The 21070-nt window shown below is 36.2% G+C and overlaps 1 protein-coding gene across 1 annotated transcript; it reads right to left on the minus strand.

Annotated features, from left to right (window-relative positions):
- Positions 1 to 425: 425 nt before the first annotated feature.
- Positions 426 to 15042, minus strand: LOC106721199 (facilitated trehalose transporter Tret1). The gene is made up of 10 exons (XM_045684440.1): positions 14915 to 15042; positions 3738 to 3970; positions 3249 to 3402; positions 2834 to 3003; positions 2584 to 2707; positions 2193 to 2288; positions 1986 to 2044; positions 1386 to 1544; positions 906 to 1088; positions 426 to 653 (listed from the first exon to the last, which is right to left on the minus strand). The coding sequence occupies exons 1-10, from the start codon at positions 14949 to 14951 to the stop codon at positions 426 to 428; spliced, it is 1443 nt and encodes a 480-aa protein (XP_045540396.1). The 5' UTR covers positions 14952 to 15042.
- Positions 15043 to 21070: the final 6028 nt, after the last annotated feature.

Consider the following 21070-nt stretch of genomic DNA (forward strand, 5'->3'; position numbering starts at 1 on the left):
GTCTAAATGCGGTCAGTGGAATTGACAAACATACAAACTCACATATATTGTCGCAGAAAAATATTACACTCTCAACTGAATAATAGAATAAAAAAACTCAAAATAGATGTTTTTTTTTTTACTTAATTTTATTTTTACAAATTAACTTAACACTTACACAACTAAGATAATTAATATAATAACAATATTATGTAACATAAAATTATATGTAACAAATTATATATGTAATAATACGATTGGACAGACTGAAGAAATGAACTTATTTAATAGACATGAGATTATTATTGTATAACAGAAAACAAAAACGTATTTTAAAGCAAGTCAGAAATCTATGAATTATTTACATTATGAATAATAAGTTAATAACTAAAACGTGAATTAAAACAAATAAATATACAACAAAATAATACTTAAAAATAATAGATTTATTTCTTTCGCCTCATCAGAGCTTCTTGTATTTGATCGTTTGTTAGACCTTTAGTTTCAGGAAGTAGAAATATTCCGACTAAGCTATTAAAAGTGGCGAAGATCGCGAACACGTAGAAGGAGCCATGAATGCCGAAATACTTGATGAGGAAGGGAAATATGGCCACGATGAAGAAGTTGAGAAGCCACACCCACTCCATTAGAAGAGTCGAGGCTAGACTTTGTACCTGAAAATTAATGCATTTACATAAAAAGATTAAACAATTGTAACATTATATTTCTGTCAAAATTTACTGAAATTGAACTAACTAAAGTTAAAAAAAAAAAACTAAACCGACACTAATTTAATTAGAATTTTCTAATTATGCCGTCTAACATCCTTATAGAAAAGCAGTTAACTGACAAGATTATGTGACAAGGCTGACAATTCATGGCATCAACTATTAATGTGAACTTAGTAAAGTGTCAGTACAACTCACATCAGGTACGAAGCACTCAGACAACAGTACGTAGGGGACGCTGCCGGCTCCGGACATGAAGAAGAAGCAGTAGACGAGGATGAGCAGCGCAGGTACCCAGGCTGGCACCACCCCCGTCTGCAGGAACGCGCCCATCACACACAGACACAGCGCCACACTCGATGATGATATTATTATCAGGATCTAGGAACAAAAATATTTAAATACCTTCTTAATATTGTGAGATAGATACCTTTAGAAGTGTCAGTGACTAAATATGCTGTGGACTTTTAATCTCATATCCTCTGATCATGGCTACGAATAAAAGATAAGCTTATACCTTACATTGGAGTTACCTGTCAACATAAAATGATCTGCTAATTTTAGGAAAATAATTTGAAATATAAGAGAGAAGTATTTTTTCACAAAAATAATAACGCATTTTAAATTGTGAAGGAAATTGTGGAATGCATCAAAATAAATCATGTCGTAAATACCCACCTTTCTGCCGAACTTGTCAGTAGCGACGAGACTGAAGATGCTGCCGAGCAGGATGACCATGGCGAAGATGACGGAGCAGAGATGTGAGGAGAGCGAGGGCGCCGCCTGCGAGAAGATCTGCTTAGCGTACACCTGCACTGCCACCAGACCCATCATCACCTGGAAATGGTCACAGTTACACAGAAGAGAGAATAAATAATGTATTATATAAACTTACAGAAAAAATATCTCACTTTGTCATTTATGAACTTTTACATTTCTCATTTATTCAAATTCTTTATTCTCTACTAGCTTTTACCCGCGACTCCGTCTGTGCGGAATAAAAATAGAAAACGGGGTAAAAATTATCCTATGTCCGTTTCCTGGTTCTAAGTTACCTGCCCACCAATTTTCAGTCAAATCGATTCAGCCGTTCTTGAGTTATAAATAGTGTAACTAACACGACTTTCTTTTATATACGAGTATATAGATTTTACAAACAAAAAAATTTTGTAAAACTCTACATGTTGTCGTTGAAGTCTTTTATATGAACGTTCAAAATATACAATGTAATATTTATTGAAGAAAACCAAAAGAGAAACATAAGAAGAAAAAACTTACTTGTAGAGACAACAACAAGCCGACTACAGTAAAACCACGACGAGATGACGGTGATCGATCTGAAATAGTTCACATTTTTACAAAAATTCACAATATGTCAAAAATTGTTTTTTTTTTTTCGACATTAAATTAAGTAAACTTTAATTATTTCCTATTTTTCAGTATTAATTACATACGACGTTGTTATTTTTATAAGCTATAACTCACACAGCAACTTTATCGCTGAGGGTTTGGTTTGTATGTGCGGTGTGTCTTCCTCCACGTTCAGTTTTTCTTTCTCTGCTTCCTCTGCCTTAGTGTTCTCTGAAACGAAAGGTTATTAATTTCATTTAAAATTAGTTGTTATGTCAGGATCTACCTGTCTCTGAACGTCTTAAATTATAAAGAACTTAATTAAAAAAATCAAATCTAGAATCTATTGATGTACTTAATATTATGCAAATCCTATTTTTATGGGATTCAATGTTTTAGAGTCTAGATCTAAGTTTATACCTAAGATAATTTAACTCATAGCTTTGCTTGTTTTCTTATAAATTTTAGTATAAATCCAACTAACAATGAAACTGACATGTGAAGTAAATATATTAAAGTTACTAACCAGTATTTAATGGTACAAGTTCTACGGCAGGCGTCAGCAGCTGTTTGAGCCGAGACACCTCCTCCAGCACCACTTTAGACCCTGGAGACTCGCCTCTGTAGTGAGCTATTGACATTTTGGCATCCTAAAATTATAAAAAAAAATCATCGATTCGCGAAAACTTAAACTAAAAGAAACTAAAAACAAAGTCCGAACATCAAAAGTACTAAGATTATTCCTATTGAGTTATTATAAGAGATTTTGTTCTTACCTCTTCTCTATTCTGTCGCATCAAGAAGACGGGGCTCTCGGTGACAGTCATGAGCAAGGCCAGGTTGAGGATGCTGAGCGCCAAGTTGACCCACAGGATGTACCGGTAGGAGAGGCACCAGCCCAGGATGTACGACATTTGGAGACCCATGCAGTAACAAGCCATTGGCACTAGAAGTATTATGTTACTCAAGAAATATGTCTAGAGATTACAAAACCTAGACCGCATTCAAATACTAGTTTTAGTGAATCCAATGTTACTACATTTCTCCTTGTGAGTCCTCAAGTTCCGCGGAGAACAGGCCTTAAGGGACAACTGTGGGAATCACTGGTCTAGTAGAATAGTCCATAGTTTTGTCTAACTAAAGTTTGATAACGATCTGCTTATACTATTTTAGTAATAAATAACAATATACCTGATGCGAGCCTCCCCCTGATAGACTCCTCCGCCACTTCTGATATAAACATAGGTGCATAGACCAGTACCGCGCCGCACCCGATACCTCCGATAAACCTCGCGATTAGGATCATGAGTGATGATGAAGACATATCGATGATGAGCCACGACAGCTGCCGAAAGAATGAAATTAAATCAATTATTGTAAAATTTTAGCTACTCGGTAATAGATGGCGCTGGAACGATTTTTTTACAAGTTGTATTCATGAAAAACGCTGTAATACTCCAAAAAAATAAAGTTAAACTCTGTTTATTTAAACACGTGTTTTAATCCTTTATCGCTTATTGATATTATTGACATTAACGTAGTTGTAGTTTCAACATAAATAAACCAACCAAATAAACCACAATGCTTACGATGTAAGTACTTCATTAATGATTGGTAAAGATCGCATTAATGTCTTAATTTAAGTCGTTAAATTCAACTCGTCTATAAAAATATAATTACCACAAACGGCAGAGCCAGTAGCATACCCCCCTTCTGTCTTCCCAAGTTACTTATCACGAGCCCTACTATCGCAGTTCCCAGCATAGCTCCAAGAGATGGCAGACTGCCCAACAGAGAACTCTCCGTGTCAGCCATTGGTGTCACTAGTAGTTTGGTGTCGTTTGCTGTATACAGGCCTATGGTGTACGAAGGCCATACGTACAACGAACCTGTCAGGATTGAAGATAGCGAACCTGGGAAAAAAAAACAAAAGGAAATAAAATCTTTTATAATCTTTAGTACATCTATTTTTTATGATCCTATATAAAACTAATTAAAACCCGAAATCTATATGTAAATTAAAAATTAATTAAGACTGGCTTAACTCACGTATGATTGCCCGGTGACGGCACCGACTAGTAGACTCTAGACTCATACGTGAGTTAAACCGTTCTTAATTAATTTATTATTAACGAAAGTTTAAATAATTTAAAATTTTAAATGTTTTAATTTAATGTTTTTTGCATTCGAGTTTTTATTTCAATACGACACAAATATTTTCTTTTGCACGTCTAGTTCGCTATAAAGAAAGGTGGAAAATATTGACTTTGAATTACGTGTTGTTATTTAAGTGTTTAATTAGACAATTTAATACATTTCTATTTGAAGATATGATTTATTTATTTGATAAGAGACGTGTCTTGTGATGTGCATACATTACTATTTGCTGCCACTGATGGAAATATTATGAAAATGCTTGTTCATTTTAAATGTAAGATGTTTCATGCATTATCAAGTATGTTTTTTAATTACCATCAACCTTACTATCTTACTAATATTATAAACTAGCTTTTACCGACGACTCCGTCCGCGCGGAATAAAAAAAATGCACACAAGATAAAAAAAAGTTTCTATGTCCGTCTCCTAGTTCTAAGCTAGCTCCCCATCAATTTTCAGCGAAATCAGTTCGACCGATCTTGAGTTATAAATAGTGTAATTAACACGACTTTCTGACTATATATATAGATGCGAATGTTTAGATGGATGGATGTTTGTTAGAAGATATCTCCGGAATGGCTCAACGGATCTTGATGAAATTTGGTACAGATGTAGAACAAAGTCTGGAAAAACACATAGGTTACTTATTATAATTTTTTTGACGGAATCACATACGTAAGCTAGTAGTACATATTTCGCAGTTACATGATTCCTAATTATAATGATAGAAAAAGGCGTACTAATTGCAATCTTTTAACCATACTACAAACTATAAAAGTAACATGGTGGTAACGTATCACCGCTGTTATATAAAAAAAATATATATATTTATATTTTGAACATATTCATTTTGTAACGAAATGTGTCAGCGAAACAGAACTATGTCAAAGAAACCTGACTTTATGTTAAATAAAGCTTAGAAGAAAATATGATCATTATAAACAATGTAAATTGATGAACAATAAACAAAAACCAGTCACATTTTTATCACACAAACACTTGCGTAAATTCCAGGTCTGGTGACTAACTTATCAGAAACCATTCACTCGACAACACACATTGTCTGAAATAATACGTTATACTACAAAATGGACAAGTACGAGTATCAATCAGTCAACATGTTATCTATATATATAAAAGAAAGTCGTGTTAGTTACACTATTTATAACTCAAGAATTGGTCGAACTGATTTAGCTGAAAATTGATGGGGAGGTAGCTTAGAACTAGGAGACGGACATAGGAACTTTTTTATCTTGTGTGCATTTTTTTAATGCCGCGCGGACGGAGTCGCGGGTAAAAGCTAGTATTTGATAAAATAAATCAAATTATGATGAAATAACGCTCTATTTATTGGCATATCTGTTGCGGACCTCTTTGCTTTTTTGATAGCCGATGTAGTTTTCTATTATTGACAATCACATTAGATTTTTTACATTGCTTCTTGACGTTTGGCTGTCGATTACCCTTGTTCTTTATATTTCTTAATTATTTGTTATTTATTTAAATATAGTCATTTGCAGAGTTATTGGTTTGTTCATTTCATTTTGTTCGTTTCATTTTAGGAAAGCATTGAGGCTAGCGGATCATTTTTGGTCACGTTGGATGCGCGAGGTTCTCCCGACACTACAACCACGTGAGCAGCCAAGAGGCAACCGCAGTTCAACAGCTCTTCAAGAGGGTGACATAGTGATCATAGCTGATTCTAACTTACCCCGTGGGACATGGCCACGAGGCCGTGTCGCGAAAACGTACTGTGGGAAAGATCAGGTGATAAGGGTAGTGGACGTAACAACAGCAGGGGGTATGCTACGCCGACCCGTACGAAAGCTGGTTAGGCTCTCCACCTAAGGCCTTGACTGACCTTGGTTTGAATAACCAGTTTGTGCTTAGCTGCACGAGGGGGAGGATGTTGCGGACCTCTTTGCTTTTTTGATAGCCGATGTAGTTTTCTATTATTGACAATCACATTAGATTTTTTACATTGCTTCTTGACGTTTGGCTGTCGATTACCCTTGTTCTTTATATTTCTTAATTATTTGTTATTTATTTAAATATAGTCATTTGCAGAGTTATTGGTTTGTTCATTTCATTTTGTCCGTTTCATTTTGGTCCTTCACCCGTAAGTTTCCAGCGTACCTATTTTTCATTACGTAACTTTAGTTATTCATTCATTTCGTAGTATTTGCTTTCATTTTCACTACTTTATTTTATTATTATTTCTCACTTAATGATCACCCGCAGTAAAAGTAAAATCATGCCGACAAACCCTGCGACTAGTACTAGTTCCCAACACGTAGACACCGTTGCCCCAAGTGAGACGTCTAAATCAAAGTCATCACGCTCGTCGTCCACAATTAAGGCTCAAAGGGCAGCCGTAGAGGCCCTGGCTCTGCGCCGACGTCTTGAGCACGAGCAGGAGCTCGCCGAACGCGAGAGGCAGCGTGAGCTACAGCTGGCCGAACGCGAGAGGCAGCTGGCCGAACGCGAGAGGCAGCTGGCCGAACGCGAGAGGCAACGAGAAAGTCGACTGGCAGCACTCCGTCAGCAGGTGGAGGAGGGCGAACTGCAGGCCGAACTTGCCGCTCTCGACGCGGAAGCCGCTTCAAGTCGCAGCAGTCGCAGTGGTTCGGCCAGGATCAGCGGAGAAAGAACAGAAAGATGGGTACAAAGTTTAGGACAGCCAGTTTGCGTTGGCGAAAATACAGTTATTAGAGGCATCCCTGCAGTAGGGCGCGAGCAAGTAATGGTTCCGCCTCCCGGCCACCAGGCATCTCTGCCGGCCACTGGGTCAACTGCATTCCCTATTAACCGTTTTTTTCACCAGAAGCAACTTTCAAACGTCACGAGGCCGTCCGAGGCGGCCGTGCTATGCGTTGGCGAAGATACAGGTAATAGAGGCATTCCCGCAGTAGGGCGTGAGCCATTAGTGGTTCCGCCTCCCGGCCACCAGGCATCTCTGCCGGCCACTGGGTCAACTGCATCCCCTATTAATCGTTTTGTTCTTCATAAGCAACTTTCAAACATCACTAAAGCGTCCGAGGCGGCCGTGCTAACACGACCGCTCATTTCCACGGAGCTTGATCAGAGTAGCCTGCTTCAAGCTGTTGCTGACACTGCAGCTGCGGCCAAGGCGCTTGCTACTTCGCACCGTCATAAACATAAGATGGAATTGTTTCCTTTCGACGGAGACGCTTTAACATGGCTACATTTTAAACGTATTTTTAATTTAACCAAAAGCAATTTTTCAGATATTGAAAATATTAGTAGGTTACAAAATGCTCTTCGCGGCGCGGCCCGAGATGCAGTTGGGTCACTGTTGCTGGCTACAGAGGACCCAAACGATATAATTAGAGCTCTGGAGGAGAACTTCGCTCGCCCTGAAATTATAGTATTTAAGGAAGACTCCGCTCTAAAAAATCTACCACGTTTGGGAAATGACTTGAAAGAGTTAGTTACAATAACGAATAAGGTACGTAATTCTATATCTTCGTTTAAAATACTGGAACAAGTTGAGTACTTGCACTCTCCAGAACTATTTCACGCCGTCTTAGGGAAATTAAACCCGGTTACTAAAGTAAGATGGACGGACTTCGCTATGCAAGATACTACAGGGCGTCCTAAATTGGAGATTATGTCTGATTTTTTGAGGCGCGAGTTAGATCAACTTATTCGGTTCGGTTTATCACCGGAATCTTGCTCAATCCAACATTCACCACAAAACTCTCAAGTAAACAAACCGTATAAACGGGAAAACATTCACATAGTTACACACTCTAAACCTAATTCTAAGGTGGTGTCTACTCAAAAGCCTGAATGCGCGTTTTGCAAAAAAGATCACAATATTAAGTCATATTCCGAGTTCAAAGCCTTATCTGTTGATGAAAGGTGGGTATGGCTGCGTGAGGTAAAAGCGTGTTATAGATGTCTTAAGCGTTATTCACATCAATGGAAAACATGTAAAGTTAACCCTTGTAGTGTCGATGGGTGTTTATTACGTCATCATCCGTTACTGCATGGTAAACAACCGGCTTCTTCTATCAATACTACGTTCGACACGCAATCCGCCGAAAATGATCATTCGACTACGCAGCACGAGCCTACATCGGTCGAAAAGGTAATAATTTCTACCACGTCTACAGGTGTTCAAGAACCCAGCTCTATCTTAACTATGTGCCCACGTGTATTTCTGAAAATCTTACCTGTTACTGTCTCTGGTCCCTCAGGAAGTTGCAATGTTTACGCACTTCTCGACGACGGTAGCACTGCTACGCTCATCGACTCAAGTATTGCTGCTCAAATAGGTGCGACAGGGCCTCACCAGAAAATAACGGTCAATGGTATAGGTGGTCTTAGTAGAAACGCTACGATATCGTATGTAGATTTTCACATTAAGGGTGGGCACACACGAGACACATTTTTAGTGAAAAATGCGAGAGCTATGGAGTCTTTGTCTCTGCGTCCTCAAACAATTAGGCAGGAAACTATTGCTTCTTTCGCACATTTAGCAGATTTACCTTGCAACGTAACTTACGAAGATGCTACTCCATCAGTTTTAATTGGGGCAGAGCATTGGCATTTGTCCATCAGCAGCGAGGTAAGGTGTGGTGGTAAGAATGAACCCGTTGCCTGTTTAACTGCCTTAGGCTGGGTGCTTTATGGAATCGCGAGCAGTAAAACTAAATTAGTGGAGTTTGTTAACCACGGTGTGTGTATCGAACCTTCCGATGACGAGAAATTAGACTCTCTTATTAGGGAACAATACAAAATTGATTCATTAGGTATTTCTAAAAAAGAAACTCTACATTCTAAGGCAGATAAACGTGCAGTCGAGATCTTAGAAAAAACTGCTAGACGTCTCCCCACTTCTGGTCGATTTGAGGTTGGTATGCCGTGGCGTGACGATATACAGCGCATTCCCGACAGCTACCCACAAGCCATGTCACGATTTTTAAGTCTAGAAAGGCGCATGGCTAAAGACGCTGACTTTGCAAAAGCATATGACGTGTTCATTTCAAACATGGTAGCGAAAGGTTATGCAGAAGAATGTGCTCCTGAGTCATACTACACCAACCACATTAAAGATAAACAATCTTCTTTTATGAGGCTCTATTTACCCCATTTTGGCGTGTACCACCCTCAGAAACGTAAGCTTCGTGTAGTTCACGACGCCGCAGCTACGAATGAGGGCGTCAGCCTAAACTCTTTGTTGTTACCTGGCCCAGACCTGCTTCAGCCTTTGTTAGGTATTTTATTTCGGTTTCGCGAGGGTCGTATTGCTCTCACTGCTGATATCCGGGAAATGTTCCCTCAAGTAAGGATCAGGGAGCAAGATAGGGACGCCCTCCGATATCTCTGGAGGTCAAGCAGAGACCAACCAATAAAGGAGTTTAGGATGACAGCCGTCATTTTCGGTGCGTGCTGCAGTCCATTTATAGCACAATTTATTAAAAATAAAAACGCTTGTGAGCACGAAAGTTTATTTCCTAAGGCAGCTCATGCTATTTTGTACAATCATTATATGGACGATTATATTGACTCTCTCGATGACGTTCAAGAGGCAGCACAACTGGCGGCAGATATTGTTACCGTACACAACGATGCCTGCTTCGAAATACGAGGCTGGATTTCCAACGACCCATCAGCGCTGAAATTTATTCCTGCTGATCTTAGGGCCACTCAACCGTCATCGGAAATCAATGTTGGCAGCTGCTCTGCAAATAATATTAGAGCATTAGGAGTATTGTGGAATCCCACAACAGATAATTTAGGGTTCCGTTCAGGCTTAGGTGAAACATTTCCGAACCCTCTCACAAAACGCAAAGTTCTTTGTCACCTCATGCGTGTGTACGACCCGTTAGGCTTATTAGCTCCAATAGTTGTAAAGGGTCGAATATTATTCCAACAAACGTGGAGGTCTAATGTCGACTGGGACACCGAGTTCCAACCCACGGAAGCATTAAGGTGGTCTGATTGGTTTCAGGAGTTGTCAAAAGTAAGATCTTTGGAAATTCCACGTTGGTATTCTAACTTTAAAAACTCTGAACCAACTCAAAGGGAGTTACACGTTTTTGCTGATGCAAGTGAGCTCGCGTACGCATGTGTCGCTTATTGGCGTCTTTTGTACTCAGACGGCAGCATCGAGCTTTCTCTCATCTCTAGTAAGGCAAGAGTTACACCCTTGAAACCTACCTCTATCCCACGTTTAGAGCTCCAGGCCGCTTTAATAGCTTCTCGTCTCGCGGTCACCATTAAGGAAAGTCATAGAAAACAACCGACACATACCTTCTTTTGGACTGATTCTATGACAGTCCTTCAGTGGTTACGTAGTGACGCGCGCTCTTTTAAGCCTTTTGTTGCCCATCGTTTAGGCGAAATTATTGAAAACTCTTGCGTCAGAGACTGGCGATGGGTACCAACAGACTTAAATGTTGCTGATGACGCTACCAGAACGCGATCAATTAACCTCGACGCGTCCCACAGATGGTTTCGCGGACCATCTTTTCTATTTAAATCCTTTGAGGACTGGCCTACAGAGCCGAGGTATGCCTCACCAAATACCGATGAACTCAAGACCAATAGTTTTGAGTTGGTCGGACTAACTTCCTTTGTCGAAGAGTTACCGACACCTGTCACAGCTATTTTTGCCAATTTTAGTAATTGGCAGCGCTTATTACGTGCCACAGCCCGGGTACTTCAAGCTGCGGCAAAGTTTGGTGTAATTTTGGCTTCCTTTAGAAATTCTAAATTGAAAGGCGATGTTGTTTGTGCCCGCCATCCTTCAGCGTCCACTACCCTACCGCCTCTTAGTGCAGATTTAATAAAGGCCTCTGAAAGGCAAATTCTGCAACGAACACAGCTCGAGAGCTTTTCCATAGAATTTCTTCATGTCCTGAATTCGAAGCCTATTCCTCCGAACAGTCGTCTTAGAAAACTGTCACCCGCTTTGGGAGAGGACAAATTACTACGGTTAGCCGGAAGAATTAAAGCCGCAGAAGGCATTGATCCTGACACACGCTTTCCCATCCTTCTTGACGGTCGTCACCCAATTGTACGTTTATTGGTACAGTTTTATCATCGAAAAGCGGGTCATGCAAATTATGAACTAGTCGTGAACGAATTAAGACAAAAATACTGGTTGTTAGGGCTGAGGAACACAGTGAGAACAGTAGCTAAAGAGTGTCTACTCTGCAGAATTAGAAAGTCCTTGCCGGTAAACCCGAAAACAGGAGATCTGCCACCTGAAAGATTAGCTCACCATCGACGGCCCTTTACTTTTACGGGCCTGGACTACTTCGGCCCCATAAGCGTCACTATCGGGCGCAGGCATGAAAAACGTTATGTGGCTCTTTTCACCTGTTTAACTGTCAGAGCCCTTCACCTGGAGATGGTACACAGTCTATCAACTGACTCTGCCATCATGGCTATTAGAAGGTTCATTGCAAGACGGGGCTCTCCAAATACTATTTTTTCGGACAACGGAACCTGCTTTGTTGGTGCCAATCGCATTCTCAGAGAGTTCTACGGTGTAAATGTCGAAGATTTCATGAGCACTCAAGGAATACGCTGGAAGTTCACCCCACCAGCAGCACCTAATTTTGGAGGATGTTGGGAGCGCTTGGTGCGATCAGTTAAAGTAGCTCTGAACGCAACATTAACCGAACGAGCTCCAAAAGAAGAAACCCTAAGCAGTTTACTAGCCGAGGCAGAAGCCATTGTCAATTCACGTCCATTAACTCATGTATCTACAGATCCTGACGACCCGACAACACTCACACCATTTCATTTCTTAATCGGTTCTTCGTCCATGCAGACCCTACCTACTGCCTTGAAAGATCACGATTTGGTCAGCCGTTCTGAATGGAGGAAAGCATTGAGGCTAGCGGATCATTTTTGGTCACGTTGGATGCGCGAGGTTCTCCCGACACTACAACCACGTGAGCAGCCAAGAGGCAACCGCAGTTCAACAGCTCTTCAAGAGGGTGACATAGTGATCATAGCTGATTCTAACTTACCCCGTGGGACATGGCCACGAGGCCGTGTCGCGAAAACGTACTGTGGGAAAGATCAGGTGATAAGGGTAGTGGACGTAACAACAGCAGGGGGTATGCTACGCCGACCCGTACGAAAGCTGGTTAGGCTCTCCACCTAAGGCCTTGACTGACCTTGGTTTGAATAACCAGTTTGTGCTTAGCTGCACGAGGGGGAGGATGTTGCGGACCTCTTTGCTTTTTTGATAGCCGATGTAGTTTTCTATTATTGACAATCACATTAGATTTTTTACATTGCTTCTTGACGTTTGGCTGTCGATTACCCTTGTTCTTTATATTTCTTAATTATTTGTTATTTATTTAAATATAGTCATTTGCAGAGTTATTGGTTTGTTCATTTCATTTTGTTCGTTTCAATATCTTTGATCCGTTGTCGTTTTGGGACGTGTGTTCTCAAGGTTAATATTTTGGTTTGAAATTGCGCAAGGTTTTTTATTATTCTTAAACCGAACTTCTTGTTTACTATTTTTTAATCTTACTAATATTATAAATGCGAAAATTTAGATGGATGCATATTAGAAGGTATCTTCTGAACGGATCAATAGATCTACGGACCCTCTGCTCTAAACTATATTTCCATTCACAAACCAATTGAAAATAAAATTAAGTTAACGGTAAGAAAAGATGGGGGTCTACCGCAACAGCTTTTACTTTGAGTTTTTTAAAACACTAGCTTTTACCCGCGACTCCGTCCGCGCGGAATAAAAAAATAGAAAACGGGGTAAAAATTATCCTATGTCCGTTTCCTGGTTCTAAGCTACCTGCCCACCAATTTTCAATCAAATCGATTCAGCCGTTCTTGTGTTATAAATAGTGTAACTAACACGACTTTCTTTTATATATATAGATATAAGAACTAACGCCATCTAGAAGAATAAAAAAGAAACTAACCGATCAAGTCGAGCTATTCATGTAGTCGTAATTACTGCTACTGTTTTAAAACTTTCTAATTTTTATCGGTACAAAGAGTAAAATTACATTTAATATGATAGACTGTTTCTTGTCGTATTTTCTAATAATCTTGATTAATATAGATAATATTTTATTAAAAGATATCTCTAGTTCATTGAGTTCGGCCTGATTGTTTATATTAGCTTTTAGTTTCAAGGTCATATGTCTTCTCTAAATGCAGTCATTTAAACATGATAAGATTTAGTAAATCAATAGCTCCTACGAATAAGGGTCAATGTGCAAATTGTCAACTTTACAGGAGAGGCTCTCAAAGTTTCAAACAAATTTGAAAAGATGCCGCATAGACACTTTTACTTCAATAAAAAAATAATTCGATTGTCTTAATCAATTTGTTACTTTGACCCTTATACATAGGAACCATCGAAATATAATATTACACTACGATGTTAACAAGCTCTGCCGCGCCTCCTTGTTACTTTGACATAAAACGCTCTTCCCACTAGTAACTTAATAGTATTTTATATGAGATTTCAAAAGGGAAAACTAACCCTTATGTTATATTGAAATGTATTCAAATTGATTTCATTATTATACTCATATACTGTGTACATTTAATTTCCATACTAATGTATTCATCATTCAGAGATCATAATTTTTTTAATTATGCATTTTTCTCTTATCGTGTATATTTTACGACGTTGTCATATAGCGGTTCTCACTACTTATACGGACCAGAAAAAGTTGTCTGGTTTAAAAAATTATTTTAATCAAAATTGACTAAAATATGCATTGGTATTTAATGTAATTAATAAACCTAAAAATGGAAAAGTTTAATTGACGCTGGATTACCAATTTTAACTGATTCTTATCTAGATTTCAGACACGCCGTTTTCATTTATCTACCAACCTTTACAAATTCAAAGAGTGTTTACAAGTTCTCGAAGCATAAAAAATATTTTACCAAGAGATTTTTTTTTTTCATAAAGTAAAGTTGCACAATAAAAAACATGTTTAATATTCTTAATTAAAAAATACAGCTATTAAAAAAGGAACATTTTATATATAATTATAATTAATATATAAAGAATTTAATTTAATGTAATCAACAATGTACTTATAGTACAAGGTAAAAAAACATAGTACCAGACTGTATGAAACCATCTTTTAAAGAAAAGAAATTAAGCGAGTTGCGTACATTTTTAATTTAATAAAATAAAAATATTTGATCTAAAATTGCATAACACAACCTAATTTAAAATATTTTTTTACATTCTCTAAGATTTTAAAATTAATAGTGACTATACTTCCAGTTGTAACGATTGTTCACTCTTACAAAACTGTTGTTTTATTTATATTAAAAGTAAAAGTAAATTTTATTTACATGTCTTGACTTTTTTATTAAAATTAAAATATTAATAAACATCCGACAGTAAAACTCACGCCTGTAACTCAGAGGGGTAGGCAGAGACTAAACCTCCATTTGGTACGGTGCTAACACACCTTTCTCGCTTCTACATTTATACATCAACGCATACATACATGTCTGTAAACAGTCTACCAAAAAATAAACCTTATCGTTTCGTTCCAATGTCCGGAGAAATATTTAGAATTGAAAAGAGAAAAATATTTATGGTATTAAAGAAGAATCTTTAAACTATTAAGAAATTTCCTAAAAAGAACGCATTAATAAATGAAATGTTAGTTATTTTTAATTTAAATTTTTAAAGCAAAGGAACTTACATGATACAGCCGTGTGCAGTTGATGAATCTTGCCCATTTTGTAGCCGCTCACAACTCACTACGAGCGCCGCTCAAAACTCAACGCAACAGTAAGCGAGACAACTCGGTCGTAGAACTGCTCTCGCGCAGATACACTGAAATTAAACATTACCAAATCAAATATTTTAGTTTTAAGATAACAATCCTCTGACAACTTTATCTACAAATGATATCGTTGGATAAAAAAATGATTATTTAAAATACTCTTACATACTGATAACAAATTTTCTAATAACAGAAATAGAAATGAAAATCTTATGTTAACAAAAAACTCACCGAAGATAAAACAATAAAAATGCGTAAATACATTATCATCGTAATCTTATCATAAATTAAATACACGTGTAGTAGCATTTCAATTTAGTAGTATATTTGGCCACTGTATAAATTGAAAACGTACACGGCAGTCAAAAATTCGTTTTATTCGTTGTTAAAATCACTTACATTAAACATATTTACACTAAAATTCCATTAAACTCTCATAATTAAATTTAGTTTTTAACTTCCCGCGCATTATTTTCTTATTAATTTTTATCTATCTTTTTCTTTTACAAAAGGCAAAAATCTTGATGGCCAGTATTCCACCTCTTTGGTAGAACGCAAACTCCTTGTCTGCAAAAGAGATGGGATACATAATTCTTCACTCAACAGTCACATTGACGAATAGATTGTAGATTTAAATTGTAATTTTATCCTTCGATGGATCGCTATCTGTAGATAATAAAATAAACATTGTTAATCAAACAAGTCTATTGTTTGATAAAGGATTTCAATTGCTTAGCAACTAGTCAAGTATTCAAAGCTAAACTAATTTCAATAATTTTCTACTACTTATAATATGAATATGAGAGAAAGCATTAAGCAATAGTCTTACATTTAATCTCGGAGCCTACCCCAAATTAGGGGTAGACTAGACCATAGTCAATGTTGGAATTACCCAGGTCATCACTCTATGCTTATGCTAATAAAGCACCTAAAATCCAACAATTATTACGCGTTTATAAACTCGTTTAATATCGTGAAGCCATGTTCTATGTTTTGGTCTAAATTTGTAATTATTCCATATTTAAACATATTAAGGATTTGTCTAGGAAGAGATGAATGTATTGCGTCAAAAATGACATGATTAAGAAGGGAGTGACAACTGAGATGACGGAATAGATCAATATGGAATACAAAAATCCGGTGCAAGCTCACGCGTTCCCGTGGCCCCGCCATAATGCGTCACAGGGCAGTCAGGTTTTAGTGGGTATTCCGGTCGCCTTCTGTGGCCGGCGAGTCCCACACTCCCTACACCATTGCACAGCCCGGCGTGCGTAAATGAATATGACTTTAAAACCTTTTTTTATGGGATAAGGACAGGGAGATGATGATGACAAAAAAATTTAATTACTTATAAGGCGCTTAAGATATAGTTACGATAATGCACGCTTTGTCATTAATTGTCATCAAAGAATAAAAAATCAATTAAATAATGAGTTTTATTTAGTCGTTAAATTAATTGCGATTAAGTGATTCAATGAAATTTATTTCACAATAATTTACGTTATTCAATCTTACGCAATGCGAGATCCAAATTCAAGATTTCGTTAATAGTCGATTCCCGTTCATTTGACGACCAATGTACTCTATCGACTTCATATAATTCATTTTTAAGTAAAATATGACACATTTATTTATAACATACTAGCTGTGGTCGGTGGCTTTATCTACGTGAAATCAAAGAAAGCTTAGTAGTATATTTAAGACAGTATGATCGGTGGACACACAAGAGATACTTTACATTAGATGTAATTTGTTGTCATTCTTAAAATTAATGAAAACTCGTGTTCTTTCCATTTTAAAATCTATCGATACCAAAATGTATAACAAAATATTACAATGCGCGGGATTAAAAAAAAATCGTTTATGTGTTCTCCCAGACTGAGTTCTACATCTATGCAAAATTTCATCGAGATCCGTTTAACCAGTCTGAGGATACCTTCTAACAAACATCCATCCATCCATCCATCTAAAAATTCGCATTTGTAATATTAGTAACATTAAAGAAACAATTAGTGACAAAATTATAAGCATAAAGAAATTTTCCAAGAAACCTTATGAATATTTGTTTTTATAAATACTTTTAATCTCACAATGTAAATTCAAACACAAATTGTATAATTAGCAAAGATAGTTTACACAACAATATATCATAAAGATATCCCGTCTTTCAGTTTGTCATTTACGTCATTAACTTGTCTTAAAAGCGTCTGACTTCTTAGTCATACTAATACTCTTAAACAAAAGAAGTCTGAAAGTACTAACATCAAATCAGGGTCCAGCTGAAAATCAGCGCAGGGACAGTTTAGTCTGGCTCTACTTCGCTGAGCTGACTTCCTTTTACCACACTATTGTACCAAGTTTGTGCATTGTGTGTGTGTATTTTTTCATAGTCTATGTGTGACAATAAATATTTTTTTCTTTATTTCTTTCAAATAGGCAGCGTTAAACACAATAATCGATCTCGAAATTTTTATCATTTTTAATTTCCTCGCTTCAAATGTAAAGGATCTAAGAATCATAACACACATAAAAAAATACAGTCGAATTGATAGGTGAACCTCCTTTTTGAAGTCGGCTAAAAATACCAATCAACATGATCTGTTCTTTAGCGCTTTGAGAGTGATCGACCAAGTTTTGTACTCCGTTCTACATAAAGTAACTGAAATAATCTCGATTTTATTTTTATATCAGATCAAAGATAGATTTTTAGGATCGGTCAAATCTACCTACATAGTGTATACGCATCGTAATTTATTTACTTAAGTAAATATAACGTTACTAGCTTTTACCCGCGACTCCGTCCGCGCGGAATAAAAAATAGAAAACGGGGTAAAAATTATCCTATGTCCGTTTCCTGGTTCTAAGCTACCTGCCCACCAATTTTCAGTCAAATCGATTCAGCCGTTCTTGAGTTATAAATAGTGTAACTAACACGACTTTCTTTTATATATATAGATTTATATTTACTTTTGTAATTCACTAATCTAGGAGATTAAATTTAGCCAATTCCATTCAAGATTTCTACTCAAATTTTGTTTCTTCATTCATTCAATCACTGGAAATGCTTGAAAACTGAAAGCATGTGTTCTCAGTCACAATGAGGTTATCATTATTATCAATACTTTGTTGACTATCTTTGTTGACAGATAAAATTATTTATAATACATTCGTTATGTAAAATAGTAAGTAAATAAGTGCCGTGTACTGGATATCGTAATAACATTACAGTTGCGGTTTAAATCTACCTAAATCTTTAAAAAACAGAGTCTGCAGTGACTAGTGAAGTAGGTCAAAAGTAATTATGTTTTGTCTGATTGTCTGTTTTTTCTGGATAGTAGCGAAAATTTTGAAGGGAATTTTACTGGAATATAGCTTATCTGTGTGGGAGTAACTAAGGTATTTTTTTTTCTGTGCTGACGACATCGCGGTTAATTTGCCTTCATCATCAGCTCACTATACGTCCCCACCGAGGGGCTCGGAGCCACCCCTAGTTAGGGGTGACTAGGCCATAACATCGGTCAATTGGCTTAAGTTAGAGGTCAAAATTTAAATAACATACATAGATACAAATAATATAAAATAAACGTAACAAAATTCTTACGTAATAATAAAAACGATGTCAATTGCCTAGCCCTTTGCTTTTAGTCGAAAGTGTTTTTTATTTATGTTTTTAATGGTCATTTAATGACTATTAAATTTGTGTAGTTAAAAAATATAATTCAAATAAAAATATTCCATTCAGTAACCAGTTATGTGAATTCATTTATTTTCATTGATTAGCTTGTTTTTGTATATAAAAACCAGAAAACCCTGTTTAAAACTTATACACGTACGGCCCCGACGTCCAATAGTTGCAGTGACAGATCTTTTAACTACGAATATAGACCTTGTGTAATTTCGATATTCCCATCTCATTTTATTAATTTTCGTAAGAAAAAGTATGTACCAGAATTAATAATGAATTAAATCTAAATAAATATACAAAATAAAGGGAGTTAATCCATTTATTTTTCAGTTTTTCGTATATATAAATTTTAGAATGGAACCTTATATTTATCTAAAGTTATAATTAACTCTTATTCCCAAATTTAATTAGTCTAACTAACCTATAAAAATAAATACAAGTTAAAACTGCATATTAGCTAAAATAATGTTAGAAAAGGTCATAGACTATACTTACAGGTTCTTTCTTATTCTTTTTTTTAAACGAACTATCAACTTCAAACTAAACTGTGATGTTTTATGTTCAATATAAGAAAAAACAAAACACAATAAATTAACACAAGTGTGCATGTACAATAAGAAATTAAATTAAGATTAAAGAAACACAATTTTAGCGCTCACTTTAACAATAATTACATCTTTAAGACACGTATTTTATATATTTTTAATATGCTGCGACTTTTTTTCTTCATCCGCCTACGAGTTCCATGATTAAATAAATACAACCTTTTTATATGGAATGTTTAAATTATTCATAAACATCGTATCGAAGAGCGACGCGACAAGCGTAAAATGTTCGATGATAAAACATTATCGAATATTTAAATAAAGTTTGGTTCGTTTGTCTTAAGTAAACTGGATTATAGTAGCGGCACGAGGCTTACGTTTACATACTTTGGACTTTGTTATACTTGTGGTTTGTCCTTAAATTAATATTACTAATATTTAAATCCTTTGTTTTAATCCTTAATTTTCTATATATATATATTAACTATATAGTTTGTAATGATCTGTTTTGTTTTATGTTGTCTTACATATGTTGCGGTCAGAGACGAAGGGAGGCGTACTAAAGTCATAAACAAAAGAAACAGCGAATATTTCTGTTTCTCTACTTTCTATACTATTTTTTAATAGTTTTATAGTTAATAAGTAAAACTATGAAAAAAAAAATATTAATCATCTAATTTTTAACGAGAGTACTCGTTGGTAAAAGTAAGATCCCGCAATAACAATATTTGTTGGGTGCACGAATGGATCAAGTCGACCGGTGAAATACAACGACCACACAGAAGACACGCTTCAAGTAAAAGTAATTCCGCGTTTCATCCGATGAGTGTGGTGCCGGAGACCTAATTTTAGTCATCTTGCCCTTCACACCTTATTAGTTAATTCTTCTCCGTTAATTTAAGGTAGGCAACCTTTTAGCATTTGCGGATGTCTACGGGCAGTGGTCGCCTTGCTGTTTCAGCGAAACCAGGAGTCCGTTTGCTCGTTTGCAATTTTTTATATATAAAATAATATTAATATTACAAACGCGAAAGCCTAGATGGATTTCCGGATCTCCGGAACGGCTCAACGGAACTCGCTGAAAATTGGCATAGATATAGAACATTGAAGAACACATAGGCAACTCAAGTTTTTTTTTTAATTCCGTCGCGAGTCTCGGGCAAAAGCTAGTTATTAATAATGATACAAAATAGTTAATAATTTTTCATTTCTCATATTTACCATAACATATTATAATTATTGCCCTCTATATACCCTTGCTATAACCTTTCATTCCGCCAACTGGATAAATAAATTTATTTCATAATATAAATATTATTTAATGTAATATTTGCTGTTTTTATTGTACAAAATTACACGTTATTTTTAAATTTATTAACTATTTCGTATTGTTTTACTTATGAACTTATTCCAGTTAATAAGTGAAGCTTTCGTATACCTTATCTGTGGTACTGTGGTATTTAAATATTGAGGTTAAAAGGCAAGTCTCAATACTACAATCTTTGATGTATAAATAAAAATTAAGCCATTACAAGTAAATATTACTGAAATTTATCAAGGTTGTTAAAATTTACTTTTGTCTTTCAGATCTCAAGATTAATTATTCAAATTAAATTTCTTAAATTCTTAAATTTTACCATCTTGAATTTTATCGTAAAATTGTGAAGAGCGCCATCTCTTAGCCAATCTACTAAACTAGGTTCAATTAGCGCCATCTACTGTTCAGTAGCATAAAAAGAAAAGTTATGTAAATGTCAGATTCATATAAATTAGTTACATTGAAATTATTTTCACTGTCAGCTGATAAAGTTGTATTGTTGATAAAATAATTTAGTTCATTAT

Source organism: Papilio machaon, chromosome 26 (assembly GCF_912999745.1).
Source record: "Papilio machaon chromosome 26, ilPapMach1.1, whole genome shotgun sequence".
Classification (NCBI taxonomy): Eukaryota; Metazoa; Arthropoda; class Insecta; order Lepidoptera; family Papilionidae; genus Papilio; species Papilio machaon.